Genomic DNA, 18,558 nt, shown 5'->3' with positions numbered 1-18,558 from the left:
TTAAAATTTGTGAAAAAGTGGTTATGAGGATATATATCAAGACATTTGATTGGACATCTGATATAACCATAAAATGTAATATTGCACAATGTTAGATTTATATGGCCAGAGCTAAATTGTACAAAAATAATGAATTTGGAGATTCAATGCCTGAGCAAAACCAACACAACTGGGGAGGTGTTAAGAGACTTTTGTTTAAAAAAACGCTAGAGTAGTACCACAGCAGAAAGCTGAATAGAACAGATGTTTAAATAAATGAGGAATGTATAACAAGGCCCAGAATCAGGCATCCATGAGAATTGCAAGCATCAGCACTCAAGCTGAACCATAACACATGTACATCTGTAATTAGGAACTTTCAAAGAGATATCTTCAAACAAATATGGAAACCATAGAGTAGGCTGACAACAAACCTTTCATGAGTGGAAGCACCTTAGTCAGTGTAGTCAGCTAATAGAGTATACCCAGATTCTTAAAATCGCTGGCTCTCTAATGGGGGTCATCAGCTAGGCAAGTGAGTAAAATGATAGTTATATTTAGTAAACAACGTACACAGTATGTACTATCCTACAATGAGAATATGCAATACATTTGCAACACATGTGCTGTATAAAGTGGAAATATTTTGTTACTGATCGTTACCATTGATAGTTATGGGTTGTTACCAAACCAGTCTGGTCAATCTCCTCTGATCTCTGTCATCAACAAGGTGTTTCAGCCTGCAGATCAGCATGCTCACATTATGTTTTTTGTTTGTTTCTTTCTTTTTCTTGCATCACTCTGTGTAAACTCTTGTTTACACTGTTGTATGTAGAGAATCCCAGGAGATCAGCAGTTTCTGAAATAGTCAAACCAGCCCATCTGGTATTAGCAACTATGTCACAGTTAAAGTCACAGAAATCCCATGTTTTCCCCATTGTGATGCTTGATGTGAAGCTTTTGACATGTATCTGAATGCTTTTATGCACTGCACTGCTGCTACATGATTGGCTGATTAGATAACTGAATGAATGTGCAGGTTTACAGTTGTTCCTAAAAGTGGAGAAAGATAGGAAGGTAAGGCTTTGCTATTGGGAATTAATGGTGATGTGATCAGTAATTAATCAGTAGTTATTATAAAAGAGCCATAGTTAACTAGTAGTTCCACAGGAACAGTAATTACTGTAAGACTTAGTAATTATTGCTTAAGACTCAGTTAATTACTGAATAGTTAATAGTGAACTTCTATTAACTTACTACATACTTACTGAGTAATTAACTAGTAGTTCTTAGGCTTTTATAGAAATAAGAAAGCTTCTTAGTTCCTACATAGTTACCTATGAGTTGTTGAACAGTAAAGTATTACTAATTTGCCTAATTAATACATTTATCATCTTCCTCCTGGCTACTTATGGCAGGTTTAACTGATTTTTCATTGTTTAAAAGATGTAGTTGCATACAGTGAATGTCTTTTTTCAGTTTAAGCAGGCCTCCAAACTGATTAGTAAGATTAGATGCTTGTCTGTACTCAAACCTCTTCAATTTAGCAGTGCTCTACAAAACAAGTGCCAAAAAAATTTGATTTCTCCATTATATTAAAAAGGTTTGAGAAAATCTTCTTATCTTGAAGCCATTTAAAGCAATCAAGTTAAGCCTTTCTTTCAGAGTAAAATGAAGGTGAGAAATTGAGAAATGCAACTAAAGTGAAATTGAAAAATATAATTATCCAGAGTCAGTTAGAAGAAAACAGCACCTTTTGAATGTGATTAATAGGTCAATATTTTCTGCTTGAATAATTTCAAAAAGTATCTCATGACCTTGCCCGACATATTTGATACGATCCTGTAAGAAACTATAGTAGATTAGAATATTTACAACAAATGATAATTCCATGTATCTAGTATAACCCTCAGTACCTTGTTAATAAACACCTGAAAAGCTCCATATGATAAGATATCTAAAGCATTAGAGAGCCTTTTTGGCATGACTAAGTGCTCATAGTGGCTCCTAGTGGTGATGAATGCTGTTTGCCATTTATTACCTTTGTGAATACTAATGAGATTATAGTCACTCCTTAAATAACTTTTTATGGAAAAGAAGAAAAAAAAAAGAAGGCCCCTGATCTAGCAGCAGGCAGGAAGTTCTGGATATAACCTAACTTTGTGGCTTCATTTCTATAGACTTCAGTTGTCTTTGCTCTAGACAATAACAAGAAACTACATGCAATATCCAAAACTGTTTGCTCTACTGGAGGAGCTCCAAAAAATATATATTATTAGGATTTTAGGAGAATCAATGACCTTGAGGGAAATTTGTAAAATATGCCAAATGTAGACTCAGCCACCTCTACTTTTGCCAAAAGGCAATCATACATTATGAGTTGGTCCTAAGATAATCAAATCATCTTGAATAAAGAGTAGTTTCTAGTATCAAAATGTAAAACTTCACTGTCTATGTGTACTGGCAATATTCAAGTCATGTGGACTAGATAGCAGGATTAGGAGCTTGTGGGCCTCAGGGTAGGAACCCAGTAATTTGAGGAATATGAGAAATAAGAAAAGGAGAGACCAAAATTTTTAAGGATAGTAAAGCAACACATGAAAAACTTTAAAATTCTCTCAACATTATTAGTAGTCTGGCAGGGCTAACTAGTGTAACATAAAACGAAACCTACCTCCTCAGGCAAGTACTGTATATACTTGACTTTCAGGTCAAAGGCTAGAGGTGATGGACCATGGGTGTTTGGTGAACTTTAATGGTAATGCTGTATCTAGTATATTGGTATCATTTTCAATAACCATTTACATAAAAAAAAACTTTAATTCATACAATATGTAAATTTAAATGACTTATGATTCATTCCCATTGCTGGCTTGAGAAGGATAAACTCCATGAAAACTCTCCTAGAAAGAATGTTCTTGCCACTTTTGCACACTCGGGGCTGCTTTGAGATTGAAACAGTATAAATCCATTAAATGCATGTATTTAGCCATTAAGCAGAGGCAAAATGAATTTGATGTGCTTCCATGGAGGATTGGTCGAGATGGTAATAGAAATACAACGTACACTGCTATAGAAACCCCTTACTTTTTCAGGATTTCAGGATCCTATCATAACACTGGCACTGCAACCAGTATGGTAATATTCTGGAAAGAGGTGTGGGCATTAACATTACACTTGATGAGGCAATATAGCACCAAAGCTGCTGCATCCAAGTTGTAGAAGCTTCTGTGACACTGAGAATACAGAAAGGAAATCCAAGTGCAGGTTTGCTGATACACAACCCCGTAACAGGTGGCTTTGGCTACAGGTCAGTATTCAGGAGACAAAGATCTCTGGGTGGTGGAATTCCCAACAGAAAATGGGCTTAAAATACACCTTTCAGAATTGTGTCAAAATGTTTTGTATTTCCATGATTTGGTTAGAATAGAACAAATGTATTCTGTAAGCTGCTTTTTGTGTGGGTGGGTATGAGTGACCGGTGAATATATGTACCTGAAACTGCTCCCTTGTCTTGCTTTACTCAACAATAGAACATGAGTAAAAACAGTATGGTAATGTGCTGCATTAACCATGCTTTTTACAATGTTTTAATTGTTACATCCTCATACACAGTCATGCACCATGAGCTAATAAGAGACTAAAATGTTGCACTAACAATTTCCTATAGCTGACAAGTAGTATAAGATAAGAAGAGTATTCAGGAATAAAACCCAATAACACTAAACTTGTGATCTCTCACAAAACAGTAAATGTATTCTTTATATCTTGCGTAACTGATATCATAACACTTTACATGTTGTTTAATGGTTAGCTTAACTCTTTATACATTGCTGAACGGCTAGCTTAACTCTGTATATGGTGCTTAACAGCTAACTGCTAGTTTTATCAGAATTTAGCTTAATGTAAAGTAATCTAGCTAGTGATCATGGACTGTTTTACTTGACCAACTAACAAATGTTTTATTTGCTTAGTAATATTTATGCAATCTAGCTACAGTTAAAGTTGTTTTTTTTTCTTCAATGAATTGCCAATCACCACGCAACATGATAGTACAAAGCTTTTCAAATGTTATGATTATAAATGTCCCACAGGGATCTAGTTTGGTGAACAGGTTCCTCACCACAGTTTCCATCAAATTCAGACTCACAAACAGTCTTACTTTAAGTCCAGCATAAGCTGCATTTTGGCAGCTTTATAACAAGCCAATACACACACATACATTCTGAACCTCATTAACTAACCAGAGGAATTGCTAAGGAATGATACAAATGGAAGGCCACTAGTCTATGAATTAGCTGTAAACAGAGAAAATAAAAATTAAAAAATACTTAAAATAGAACCTTTAAGAAGTAGTATCCTGGTCAGGCTCTGTCCAGTACCTATCCCAGGAGCACTGGGTGTGCGGTGGGAATACACCCTGGACAGGATATCTATCGCAGGGCAGAATTCACATGTACATTCACATATTCACTCACACCTAGGGGCAATTTACCGTAGTCAATCCACCTACTAGCATATTTTCGCGGAAACCAGAAAATGGCATGTTGGAGGAAACCGGAGAATACCCAGGACTCCACACAGACAATAGCCTGAGTTTGGGATTGAACCAGGGACTATGCACTGTACACCGCAATGCCAATTTAAACAAACAAAATCTTTAAGAAATATATATATATATATATATATATATATATATATATATATATATATATATAAAAATCACCTAATTTAAATTGAATTTAATTCAATGCACAGCTAAACACAAATGGTGACTGGACTGCCTGTGTCTACTTGCAAAGTATGCTCCTGATGCTCAAGGTTGAAAACATGTCTTATTTTGTTCCCTCGTCCTTGTCCCAAGCACCTGCGAAACAATTCGATGCCTATAAAGTGAAGTGTTCAGAAACTGAAGGATAGCACACATATCAGTGAAGTGTGTGAAAAGTGTATCCAGGCCTCTTGTACTCCATGTACTTATAAATCCTCAAACAAGCATTAAAATGTATAAAAGGCATTTACTGTAATTTAGTGTAATCAGCTTGTCTATTTTCTGAATTTACTTTGAATGTCATATTTTGGACAGATTTTAAAATATGAAAATACTTGCATTCATTTGCTGTGATAAAAGTTAATTGGTGTTGGTTGTACTGATGATCATGACAGCTACAGTCTGTTTGCTCCTCTGCATTTCATCAACGTGAAGAAAAAAAGCTATTTCAAGTGACTGATTTCTATTTGCAGTACAAACACTGTTTATTCTGTTACTCCACGTTTTAGTTTTGACACTTTCTGCTGCACAGTTGTCAATGAATTAAATGCCTCTGTTCAGTAGTTCAGGGCCAAAGTAATCAGAGGAAAGTGTATATGAACTAAAACCTACCTTCCTGTACTGCCTGGAAGGGGTTGTTCCCGTCCACAAACTCCACCGAGAAGGTGATCTTCTCCGTCTCAAGGATCTCGTTGTTGAGGTTGAGGTCAGCCACCGCCATGCGGAACACCTCGTCATCCTTTTTGGCAGACTCATCAAATATGGCCCCTGAAATTAAAGTGAAATCACAAAATGAGCAATAGTAACATTTTTGGCATGCTCCCTCATGTCTGGTACTGTTTTAAAATGAAAAATGGAAATAAAAGCAAATGTCACTGTCAGGTACTAATGATAATATAATTGAGCAGGTGCCAATAATTGTTGCACACCTATATTTAACAAAGATATATATTTAATTTTTTTTGGATAAACACGTGTTGTGTTTGCAATCGTTTGATATCCATGAGAACAGAGTATTTTTGTGATTTTTTTTAACAAAATATCAAAAGGTTAAACAATAAAGACTTTAATGTTAAACAATAAAGACAAATAATTTTTCACAGACTTCTTTGCTCAAATTTCCCAAGGGTGCCAATATTAGTGAAGGGCACTGTATATAGATGTATCAGTTCAATAAGGAAATAATGTTAATGTAAAGTATGTAGGCTGTGTATGTTAAACTTTGTGCAGGTAAAGCCTAGTAGAAATAAAAATGAGCTTCAACGTCCCATTCTACAAGACAAACTCATGTTCAGAAGACATCTGCCAAATGAAAGCCTGTGATCAGTAGTGTGATTCTTAAGTAGAATCACTGTTCTCAGAGGTTGAGAAAGCTGAAAGAACTTTCAAAAGACAATTCGCCCGCCATGCTGCCGTAAAGACACATACTTTTTTTTTAATCCCCCGCAAAACATCATACAAACATCTTTTATCTGTTGCAGAGTTGCCATAGAAACATAGCTCAACATGGAGGTTTCAAAAATGTACACTGAAGTTCCATCTTATAGCAGCACTTGCGTCACCTTTGTGGTTAGAAACGGAAATAAAACAATCAGAATGTTAATCTACACTGTAATTAGTAGATCTAAAGGAAAAATCTCTTCCAGTGGCCTTGTTGCTTTTGTGCAAATTTAAGACGACTGAATGTACATGGCCCTGTCAGATATAGATACTAAGATACTATGCAATATGTCTTTATGTTGGATCTAAATAAGCTATGACTTTAATGCAGTATTAGATAATGAATAAATACTTTTCAATTGGATTCATGTTATATACCTTCCTGTTTGTCTCCTGGTTTGGCTTGCTTTTGCTCCAGGTCCACACTGGCCAAGTTGTTTACTCATTACTGTCACCTATACAGAGTTTGTTTCTCCTGGATCTTGTTCTGTTGTCAGTGCTAAGACAGGTTATTTATTCATTTGTCTGTAAAAACTTGCATGTTTACTGAAGTATAAGCTGAATAACTAGTGAATATATGCTGAATAATGGATCTGTGGTCCTCTAGCCTTGTTTTCCAGCTTCCTCAGTGTCCTCAGCCTGCCTGTGTATCTGACTCTGGAAGATTTACCTTTGTTAATCTTGTCTGATGGTAACTGCAATGGATTATGACCATGATTCTTGCATAAAACATAAGCAACAGAGGCTCCTTATACATTCTACTGCCTCTGGAAGCACATGTTAGCCTTCACCTGCCCTACCACCCTCAGTTGGTATTTGTTGTATGATAAGGGAAAGCTGGCTGGTGGGTGGAAATTGCCAGACGAGTAATTGGGGAGAAAATGGAGGGAAAAAAATAGAGGTAGGTTATACACCCTGGCTACAACTGTGACTATAGGAACTAGACACTACCATTATGTTCTCAGCAGTGCATTTGCAGTAAGAAAACATTGTGATTTGATCTTGAGGAAGTGTAAGTGCAAACCCTGTCTTAGTTATGCTGTCAATGCCATCAGGAATGGACCTATCTTGTATGTCCTTAAAAAGTGTTAGGTGCCAAATGATTGGTCATTAATGCAGATCCTAATCAGCTATGGGTTTGAAAATGCTCACTACCAAATGTATAGTGTAGATTACAATCAAGTGATTGCCCTCATCTGTGCCTCCCTCTTCGTCTTTGCCCACCTCTTTTCTCTTCCCATTTTTGTCTCCAGAGACACACAGAATTAACCAAAGGGCTCAGAGTCAAAAACCTGTTACCAAGGGCTACATGATAGGAAAGGTACAAAATGTGTAAGGGTAGGCTGCAACAAAGTAGAGGGAGGGTAAAAGGGGAATTGCTGGACTCCACATTCAAAACCAGTTCTTAACCAAACCCAAAAATCTATAACCCCTATCATTTATAAACTCAATTGGTTACCTGTTAGTTATCTTAAAATGTTGTTTGGGGGGGGGGGGGGGGATCATCACTTTCAGTGTGCTTTATAGTCTTACTCCTAAGTATCTGTACCCTGAAGACGCCTGTGCTTTGTGGACATCTAAATGATCTCTCTAGGTGATCTTCCATGGAAAAAGTAGGGCCCTTGACCTTCTAAATCCCAATTGAACACTTTTAGCTTAATGGCTATGATAATGTAGAATTCTCTATTGTATTTCATCCTTCAAATCTCAACTATAAACTTACAGTATCACATCTGTCTGCGTCACTTTACCTCCTAGTTAATCACTTTTTCTTTTTCTTTTTTTTACTGATTGTTGATTGTGTTTTTTATTACTATAAAAACAAAAATCTTATAAATGTCTGTAACTCCAGAAATCAGGTGAAATAGTAATTATATCTTGAGATGTTATTGGGTATTTCACTGTAGGCATGGCCAAGCAATAACAAAACTAATAAGTGGGAAGCCTAAAGTTCAAAGACATTTTATGACATAAAGAAATGCACTCAGCTTACAGTATCTGGGCTTTTCCTAGAACTTTACTCATTAGATTTTATGTGATATGTTCTGTATGTGTTTGGACCCTGATCAAACTAGAGTGCAACACCAAGCATTTATTCATGACCTGCACTGTGCTAATTACTGTAATGAAAAAATGCTAAAACCATATTGTTCTCCATAGTTTAATATGGCTTATTAAGCCCACTCTATCACCTGAAGGTGGGCTCCCTTCTCTCTGTGTGTGTGTAAGAGCAGCTGTGAATGCTGATTTACAAGCTGCTGTGGTCCTGCTCCAAAAAGCTTGTGTGGCTGCAGCTCTTGGGCAATTGGATTATGAAGGAAAAGGCAAATGTCAACACATAAATCAGAGATCGGCATTATAGCATATCTGGCAATATCAGACACGTCAAGGACAACTGCACCTAAACTGTAACCTGACCACTTGTCCACCTTTAATTCAGGTCTGTAAATGTGGTCTAGAAAGTCGGTGAAACACTGTCTGGTTCATTTCTAGTTCATTTTACAAGTCACAATAAGGAAAGGTGTAAGAGTGTTGAACAACTGCCTGTACCAACTCAACACAAAACTTAAAACTCAAAATTCAAAACTAGCAATGTCACATTCAGGGCCAGATGTACATATGTAAGGAGGCAAAGTGCAAATCATGACTTGATGTGGGTGGGAAAATCCTGAATGTCAGACTACATATAGAACTGTAAGTCTGTGTGTGGGGTGTGTGGCGTGTGTGGACCACCGAACGTATGAAAGTAAAAGTACATTTACTTTTAAAAATGAACTTGAGTAAGAGTATAAGGAATGATTTTGAACCTGGAGGAGACGCCGATATGCTAGGTGGGTTTGGGGGAGCATGCTCCCCAGAGAAGATTTTTTTTTTTTTAATAAAGCACTTAAATGCTCATTTCTAATGACTTTAGTCACAAGCTCTTTTAATACTTTTCACTGGATAAATATTTGTAAAACACACAGACAGACGTAAAGGGTGACCAATTGCATTGATTTATAAAAAAAAAAAAGATGAAATATAGGAGTTCTGATGTATGTCACTGAATGAAGCTCAATTTATTCATTAATATTACTCCAAATAGAGAATTGTTCATTTAAAACACTAGCTACTATAACCATTAAGAACAGCTGATAGTTAATGTAGCTAGACACAGTACATGTTGAGACGTGGGTGCCATCCTGTGAGGATTGCTGTTTCTGTTGGTGAGCTGAAGCTATGAGTATGAGTTGGAGACTATTTTGCTATAGAAAAAATATTCCATTGTCCAGTGTGAACTACTATGGCAGTTCTTGATGCAGCAGCACTGCCCTACCATGGCGACGTTTTCCAGAATCATGAAAATGAAAACACAGTCTCTAACTCATAGCTCCAACTCACCAACAGTAGGCATTTAGTTTTATTCAGGCATTGAAAATATATGATTAAATCATGTTTGATGTACCAAAACAAATTATATTAATGTAGCTCAGTTCAATCACATTGAACCAAATTAAATAAATTCAATGATCTTTTTTGAGAATGGACTTCTGTGTTCACCAGTTTTTTTAATAGTGAAACTTTAAACCTAAGAAAAGAACAGAAGATTCCATTGGCCAGAGAGGCGAAGATGGAATTTATTCAACACTACTTTGATTAAGGACATTAATATTTACACATGCAGACATGAATCACTGGAGAAAAAAGTAATTAAATCAACACTCACTACTAAGCTGAGGCTCGAACCCCAGCTGCTGGCATTCTACACAAAGGACATTACCACTGTGCTAGCCACATGAAGTTTCAGTAAAATCTGACTAAAACGCCTATCCAACGCATACCCAAAGTAAAATTAATGCTGTTCTTGAACAATTTGGAGTACATGCATGGTCTGTTTTGAAAGGGGACACTGATTTTTTTCCCCAGAAGTCAGAATGACTGTACTGTAAGTGCCACTGGTATTGAGTAATAGAGGTTTGAACACACTGAAACAGAAGGGGTTTTTTTCTGCCTGACTTTTTTTTTTGCATACAGAGGCCTGTAGATGCCTACAGCTGGGAGCTATTACCTGGAAAACACAATTGGACCACAGCATGAAGCCTTTCCTCGTCAAAGTTCAAATTTGATAACAATACAAAATAAAATTACTATTTTACAAGTTTTTCTACGGGTATGTCCATGCGTTTTTCTATCAAAACCTTTTGGAGACTCCAAAGGGCCCTTGGTAACCATGTACAGTTAACTAGGATAAAAAAAGCTGTTACTCTTGATTTTTCTTATAATTTTCATATCACATATCCAGCAATCTACAAAATGTATATTTATGTGTATATTTATGTGTTTTCATATGTATATTCATACTTGAAACCTTTATGCACTTTTAAGCACTCTTGTGCCATTGGTTACAGAGCTTTACAAAGGGACATTTAAGTTGAAATGTTGAAACACACCCATGAAGCAAGATATCATTCTTTTCAGCAGTTCACTGACAACACGACGGTCCAGTCAGCTTCACAGCCGCCATTATACAGCTTGTGTTTTTCATGTAGGAAACGGGGAAGGAGCTTGCTGAAGCATAAACTCTCATTGGATTTTGAAGCCTATAGACATGACATGGAAGCTCCTATTGGTTCAAAAGAAGTGTCATTTGATAGGCCACAGCCTGGGGGCCATTTTGAGCTCTGCCTTTTAGGTGTGTTCACTCGCGCGCTGTGGATATAAGGAGAAAAAATTAGGTCTTCTGAGATAATTTGGAACGACGCAGCAGCAGTTCTTGTAAATTTATTGATGTAAAATGATGTAAAAAGTTTTCGACTAAATATTTTTACATAATTGGATTGTTTGGACCTTTGGCAGTGTAACAAGACTGTTTTTGTCAGGATGTTATTCTTTAGTGGAGTGGTATCTGGCTTCATACGTGGCTCTGTTTGGTGTTCCTTTGTTTGTATACTGGTGGTCTGACAAAGATGTTGATTGTAGCTGCTGTTGGGATTGTATCTTTAAACGGTTTATATCAATGGAATCACAATTTCTTAGCTTTCCAACAGCATATTGCATGAGTACATACGTACTACGGACAGCTGTTTAAATGGCAAAGTTCTCCTAATAACGTTGCATGAAAGGACATTAAAATTCTGGCCGCTGGAACGCAGGCGCATACATTTCAACCATATTAATTTAAATACTATAGTCATTGTACCTATTGTACCTGGCTCGATCAGACTCACTTTATACCATTCAATGTTGTAGTCTTGTAAACTTGTTTCAATTAGGTTATTCATAGGTTTTAATGAGAAACATAATATTTTCATGTAAACTATATTAATATTTTTTCTTAAATCTAACCGACCACACAATTTTTTTTCAGGCTCGGTGATGATTAACGTTCTCTGCTGCTTGTTTCAAAACAATTCTTAAAGAGGTTCACAGATCCGTGAGCCAAGCAAAAGCAGATCTTAGGCTTCAGTAAAAGAAACAGCGCGTTTAGTTGGTAAAAGAATATATGCTGTACACAGTATATGTCCTTGCAAAACTACTGTATCTACTAGCAAGCCGTGTTTGTTCAAATAAAACATGACTGCCCCTACTGGTATTGTCTTTCCTGCGCCCGCAGCATGCCCGTGATACTGCGTGATACCACATGAAATCGCAGGATCTCTTTTCCTTTAACGCACATTGTCAATGGCCACATCTGTACATGCACCATAGGAAATCTTCCAAAATCAGAGTCATGTAGACTGTTATATACTTATTGTCATAGATACTGTTCCTTAAAATGTTCGAGACACCAGATATTACACTGTTGCAGGCAGTTTCACTGGAATGTGGTAGGTTTTAGGTCTTCATTCATTTCTTACATAAAAATAGTAATCAGGTGACTGCTAACCTTCAGAAACTTTTGATAATTATCTGCATTGAGAGACAAAATAGTTTTTACAGTATATAACAAATATTCTGTCAGCACATCTTTTAAAAGCCTGTGCCTCTGTCAAGTTGCCATCACACATACTAAATGTCATGTATCAGAGAAGGAACTCTGAACTACAGTTCCCAGCAGCCACTGCACTACACTACATCACAGTCACATGGCCACCTATGTCACATGACCACCTGCACCTGACTCATGTTCTTGTTAAGGAGCACTCGTGTATATAGCCATAGTTTGCACTGAACTCCTTGCCTTACGTTTGTCTTTCTTTGCCGTTGTCTTTGTTGTTGTGTTTAGGTCTTTGGTGCTCTGTTTAGGTCTTTGGTTTATGTTTAGTCTTTGCCACAAGGTCTTAGTGTCTTTTGTGTTTTTGTGTTGGTCTTTTTTTAAACTTATTATCTGAGTTTGCATCTGTCTCCGTCTCCAAATCCTGATTGTGCAAAGTGATGCATATCCCACCGTGATGATAAATACATAGTAAACATTTTAAATGCCACATTAAGGTGCACTTAAAAAAAGAAAAAAAAAAGAAAAAAAAGGGATTCACCATTTCTTAGCAATATAAACAGAGCGGAGCATGTCATGTCAGCGCAAAAATGTGTAGCAGTCCAGATGAAAAATTCAAGAAGAGAGAGAAGAATTTATGACACTAGATCCATCAGCTTTAATTCCATTGGCCATGAAATACTTTACAATGCATTCCTACAATTCACCAGCTCAAGTGAGGCCAACGTTTTCTACATCAACGCCTACATGCCAGTTAGTGCAGCTAGTTACACTGTGCTGTTATGCTAGTAGAGGTAATCATAAGCATAACATGTAAAATGTCATACTTCATTTTTTAAATTCTCTTAAACTCTTCCTGATAGGTGAAGACTGCTGCCATTCTGTCATGTGTGCATGATTGCATGTTCACTGCCATATATGACCCACATAACATCACCCTAAAATGTCTCTACAGATGTCAAAATAACCTTTATTTATCAAGTTGGCAATATCCAACTTGACAATCTCCAAAGAGCATATCAGGACACTGTCTGCCACTAACACTGTCAGTTGTGAAGTATGAGTAGCTGTGAGCTCAGTCTGTGGCCTGCGGTGATGATGAAGGCAGCATGGTAATGTATTAGTTGGTGCTGGCATCACGTTCCTGGTGAATCCAGCCCTCAGATTTATAGCCACAGGGATGCATCTCTCTCAGGAGGATGTGTTGTGTACACTGATGCCAGAGAAACAGGACTGGATTAATAAGGGTGCGTAGTAATGGACTGATATAATGTGATATAAAAACAGGAACACCAGGCAGAGTTTATCACACTGCCACTGGCCCGTCACACACAGTCAGCCATTAATAACCCAGTTTTTTGCTATACAGCCACGCAAAACCATGTCTTCTCCTGCCAGCATGAAAACAAAGAATTTAAGCTGAAGAATTGATTCAAATGTGAGATGAGTGGGATGTTCCTAAACCCAAACTGCTTGAGGCTGGGTACGTGCTGAATTTGGATAAAAATTCAATAAATAGATTTAAAAATGGCAGGACTACTGAAGTCCTTCACAGCTAAGAGGAAAGTAAGCAAACAATTTCAATACAGTTAGCTGAGAAACTTCTAAATATAAAGCTTTGAAGGAGATTAATTGAAAACGGCAGGTATGAAAGAACTGTGTGAGATAATCTGAGACTGGGCATACCAATGCTGATCTTGTCTTGCAGACTGTGAGATACAGAGGAAGTATTTTTCAGTGCTTGATGGTAGACAACTCAGAAGGATGTGAAAAATCACCACTGCTTGTCAATGATTAACATAATAACATAATCATCTTATGATTATATGACGGTTGACGCACAAGTGTAATAATTAATTGATGCATCATTGTCATTATATAAACTACATTCTCCTGTAACACCTTGAACTGACTTAGTAGCTAAGCAACACAATACTTAATAGGTACTTGCCTCTCTGTGCTGGTCCATTGGCATTCAGGTAGGAGACTCGCACAAATATTAAAGGACTTAAATAGCTGCATAGCTTTGTCTCACTGACAGTGCAGAGACTTGCTGCATAATATCCACCCTGAGACTTTTTTCTTTTTATAAATCCCCCAAAAAAACATAATCCTTGGCACAAGAATCAGCATGTGCCCACTTGATCCATCTGGCTTCAAACACACTACTACAAATTTTTACATTATTACAATATAAATTAACTTCTGTTCATTGTACATGCACTGAGCTACTCTGGATTCTGCTCCTATTCCACATCACAGTCCTCTTCTGCAGCAATCTCTATTTATGATATTTAATCAAACCCAGCTTAGAGGAGCCAGAGCTCTATGACATCATTAAAAGACAGCCACAACACCGATGCCTAACCACCAAGGCAAGACGGAGATAAAGACCCAGAGGGTTGCAGAAGGAACGTCACCTCTCCATAGGGCTAAGGGATTATCAGCACCACTCAGCCTGACTGTTCTTAGCTCACACTGTGGTTGTGTCCTTGCCAATACCGCTTTAACTGGTTGATATAGCAAGTTTATATGGCACCATTTAAAGCTCAATAGTCTACTGGCTGTTTTAATGTTCACACAGTAGAGCCATAACATGGCACTCCTTTTGTTATGTTATGTGTTTTGTGAGACATTTATGACCAGGATTGTTCATTTAGCCTTATTCTCTAATGAATTCCAACACTAAGCACTGATTCTGAGTGCAGGTACCGGCTAGCAAGCTATCTGCGAAGATTTATAGTAATTCACTCACTCCAAATCCTTCATTTAAACATGCTGTAAATGAGGCATGCAATGAGTGCTACTGTTTAAATCAGAACCGAGGTTTGTTTTCTCTGAAATCCTCTTAGATGCCACGAATGACTTTCATTACTGTGCAATCAGGCACAGACAGTGGACAATGGATGCATTATTATCATTATTGCCAGATCAAAGAACAGGCAACCGGCTATTAACCTGAGACAGCACAAAACCAATAAATCCACGAAGAGAGCCGAAGTAATAACCCATTTCTCAAGACAATAGCTAGTCATCTTCCCTATCACTGAGGGTCAGTGTGCCTAAAAATATATTAATGGCTTATCGGCTGTCAATAGTCCCATATTTAGTGAGCACATCTGACTAGTGCACGAGGTAGAAATAGGATTTAGCTCACTCGACATCAATGCTTGACAAATCTCAGCTTGGCCTCCGTAATGAAGGTTACCAGAAGACGATAGAGGAGAGAAGGGGTACAGGAGTGATTGTGAATCAAGCTGAGAAAAAAACACTGCTCGGGAAAGATACTGCTATTTCCAAGCATATTGAGAACAATATGATCAGGGCTTAAAAGTGCTCTGTAAAGAATTAGCTGGCCATGGGCTTTCTGGCGCTGGGAGAGCTAATGTGCATTATCTCCAATATTTATGCCACAAAGAGGCCTGGTGATGGCAAGAACAAGTTTCAACTGAGCCAAACCACCCAGAGCAGGTTGACCTTCCGCTGTTGGCCAATCTGTGTGTGTGTGTGTGTGTGTGTGTGTGTGTGTGTGTGTGTATCTGTGTCTGTCTGTCTGTCTGTGTCTGTCTGTGTCTGTGTGTCTGTGTGTGTGCAAAGCAGAGATGTTTGGAAGTATAGCCCCACTTGTCTGCTGGTTCATTTGAAACAGAGAGAGTCAGCACAAACCTGCCTGTTGTTTTATTCATCACTGCAGTACATTTGGCTGGCCTGGAGTATAAGGATGGGAATAGCAGAGGGGAAGTGAGGAGAGGGGTGTACAAAGTAGAGATGAAAACAAGATAGACTGCCATCTCCCCCAAAATAATATAAGTGTTTAACAGCAGTGTTCATTAATACTCATGTTGGAAGCACTGTGCTGCAGAGGTCAGACACAAGTGGACAAAACAAGTGCTTGTGTTATAACAAGACCAAATTTAAACGATCTAAATGTATACTAAAAATAAAGTCGGGGATAATAAAAGCAATGTGTAGTCCAATAAAGTGAGTATAGCTCAAACAATACTCTCTACACTGACAATTCTGTTTCTGTTTTGAGGCAGATGGTTACGGAAGGCCACTAAATTTAACTGCACACCCAAGTGCACATATGGTCTTAATAAAAGTTATCAGTAAAGTACTGAACACTGATGAAGTGAATGGTTTTGTATAGAGTAGTTCCACTACCACTTCATGTCATATAGCCTCAAGTAATAACCAGGCTAACCCTTTTTTTCTTCTTTTACACTGAATTTCACAAGCAATCATCAAATATGTTTAAATTTGGTTTTAAATGGCAATCTAAAAAGTAATATTTCATCGAATGAGTAATTTTGATCATAAGAAATTAGCCTTCTCAGCTAATTCAGGTATAAAAACAGGTTTTAAACGGTTGACCTCTATAGCTTTTTTTCCAAGAGCTATGAAGTGCAAAACAGATTAACAAAAACCACATCTGAGAACTCAAATATGAATCAAAAATATAACAGCAAATTCAGTAACACAAATGCAAAAAAAAAAAATGAACAGGAATGAAACAAAAAGAAATAATTACATCAAAATGCTAAACACTCTTAATCATATGATTTTCTACAATAAAGCAGGTGTTTGTAGAGAACACAGCTGTCACAGAGTGGATGCTGTTGTCTGCTGTTTAAATTAACTACAGAACAATGCATACATGAAATAAATTATTTTTTTGTCATGTATGTTTTGTCTGCAGTTTCTGGCTGGATTTTGAAGGTCTGGGATGAATATTAGGTTGTTTTTTGTGTAATCGACACAAAGTCTCTACCCTTAAAGCTTCTTCCTTTGACTGGTCCATCTTTATATTTATTCTCACAAAAAAACTAGGCTTCTGTGTCAATCTATTTCCGTATAAACAAGCAGCAGAAATATCTTACTGTACTTATGATGTAGCTGTGTCTACACAAAAAATATATATATATTTTTTGGGGTGGTGAATACGAAAAGCATATTCCAGCAGTGTAAAAAATGACAGAAATCAGAAAAATCATAATTGTGCATTATGCATTTTATAACAAGTCAGCTAGTCTGGGGTATTAGAGCTCCATATCCGAAATTGGTTTAAGCCCTACATGGTGCCACATGCTCGCCAAAGCAGGAGCAAACAGGACCTAGAGATAGTGTCATTAATGGCTGTATAAGGTGCATGAAATGTGTCATTTTCTCCCACTAAAGGGTACTTCTTGCCAGTTCTTTCATGCCAGATGGAAAGCTAATGTATAAAAACATTATTCACAGGAAAAAAAGCTGGGGATGCTGGGAATGAAAATACCCTTTGCACCAGATGTCAACTTCAGATGGCCATTTGACCAAAAAACAGTAAATTCACTGTGTATGCAGAGTTTTACAAAACATTACAGTAATATGTTCCTTGTAGTAATGAGTTTAATAAATTATGTGTAGGTTAACTGCCAGTGGTGAGGCTAAGGCCATATTTCAACTCACTTTTTGTTCAATAATAATTTTTTCCAGGCTGTTTGTATGTATTAGACTGACGAGTTCATGCATTTTCCCAGACTGGTCTGCTTGTTTGGAGACACTGAGCACAATTTAATTTGTCTTGATGCTTATTGAAGAGTTTTGATTGTTGGTTCATTCTGTTAGTTTCTATGGGTACCAGTGAATTGTTTTAGAGGACACAAACTTATTGTGTCTTTAAACTGAATTTGTGCTTTCCACACAGGAACATGTCGACATTGTCAATAAGCTTGCCACCCAAATGGTTATAAATTATGTTGATAGGCAACTGGAGAATATACAGTAAATTAATAAACTAGCATAAACTAGCTAATTTTAGGAGCACACAATTTAGCCAGCAAGCAAATTAAGTCTTTACATGGGCAGTAGAAATAAGACAAAACCAGGAATATCAAGATTTTCCTGTTGTTGAGTGTTGGTATGTGTTGGTGAATTACGAAGAAAAGACCCCAACGGACTAACGGACATATAAACATCAACACTGAGTCACGTGTTCATTCTGAGCTATGAGAACATTTCTAATTCTATAAGAAGAAGAAGAAGAAGAAAAGTACATAATCAGTGTCTTTCTCACACTCATGGATGCTAAGCAATGTTCTCTTGCTAATGACAGCTTCTTAAACCAGACATACTGTATGTAATTAAAGCACATTAAAGTCTCTTGAACTTTGGCAAACTCAAGACCTATATAAAACACATAAACTGAAGGCAAAAACTCGTTTCCTGTGCAAAATTATAGTTCACTTTTCTTTGTAACAGAAAACATTGTTTAGTCTATTTTAATGCCTGTACATGATTAATGTGACAGCATTCCTCTGCATTATCCTGCTTCTTTAAAAGCAGTATGATGCGGCTTATCACACTGGCCTTTATTTTATTACTCCTGACATACTGTATTTCACTTTTATCACTATCATTATTTAGAAAAATGTGGGCTGGTGATCCCTCGTGCTTTTTCTCTACAACTCTTAGG

At 37.1% G+C, this 18,558-nt stretch overlaps 1 protein-coding gene across 1 annotated transcript in view; it reads right to left on the bottom strand.

Moving 5' to 3' along the window:
* The window catches only part of grid2 (glutamate receptor, ionotropic, delta 2), a 517,533-nt gene that overhangs the window by 449,241 nt on the left and 49,734 nt on the right, over window positions 1–18,558 (bottom strand). Inside the window, exon 2 of the mRNA XM_053625025.1 lies at window positions 5,363–5,518. Within this exon, the coding sequence (XP_053481000.1) occupies window positions 5,363–5,518 (156 nt within the window). The remainder of the gene's footprint in view (window positions 1–5,362; window positions 5,519–18,558) is intronic.

Source organism: Ictalurus furcatus, chromosome 5, assembly GCF_023375685.1.
Source record: "Ictalurus furcatus strain D&B chromosome 5, Billie_1.0, whole genome shotgun sequence".
NCBI classification, from domain to species: Eukaryota; Metazoa; Chordata; class Actinopteri; order Siluriformes; family Ictaluridae; genus Ictalurus; species Ictalurus furcatus.
Note: the sequence above shows the minus strand (reverse complement) of the source record. Positions and strands in the feature narration are given on the sequence as shown.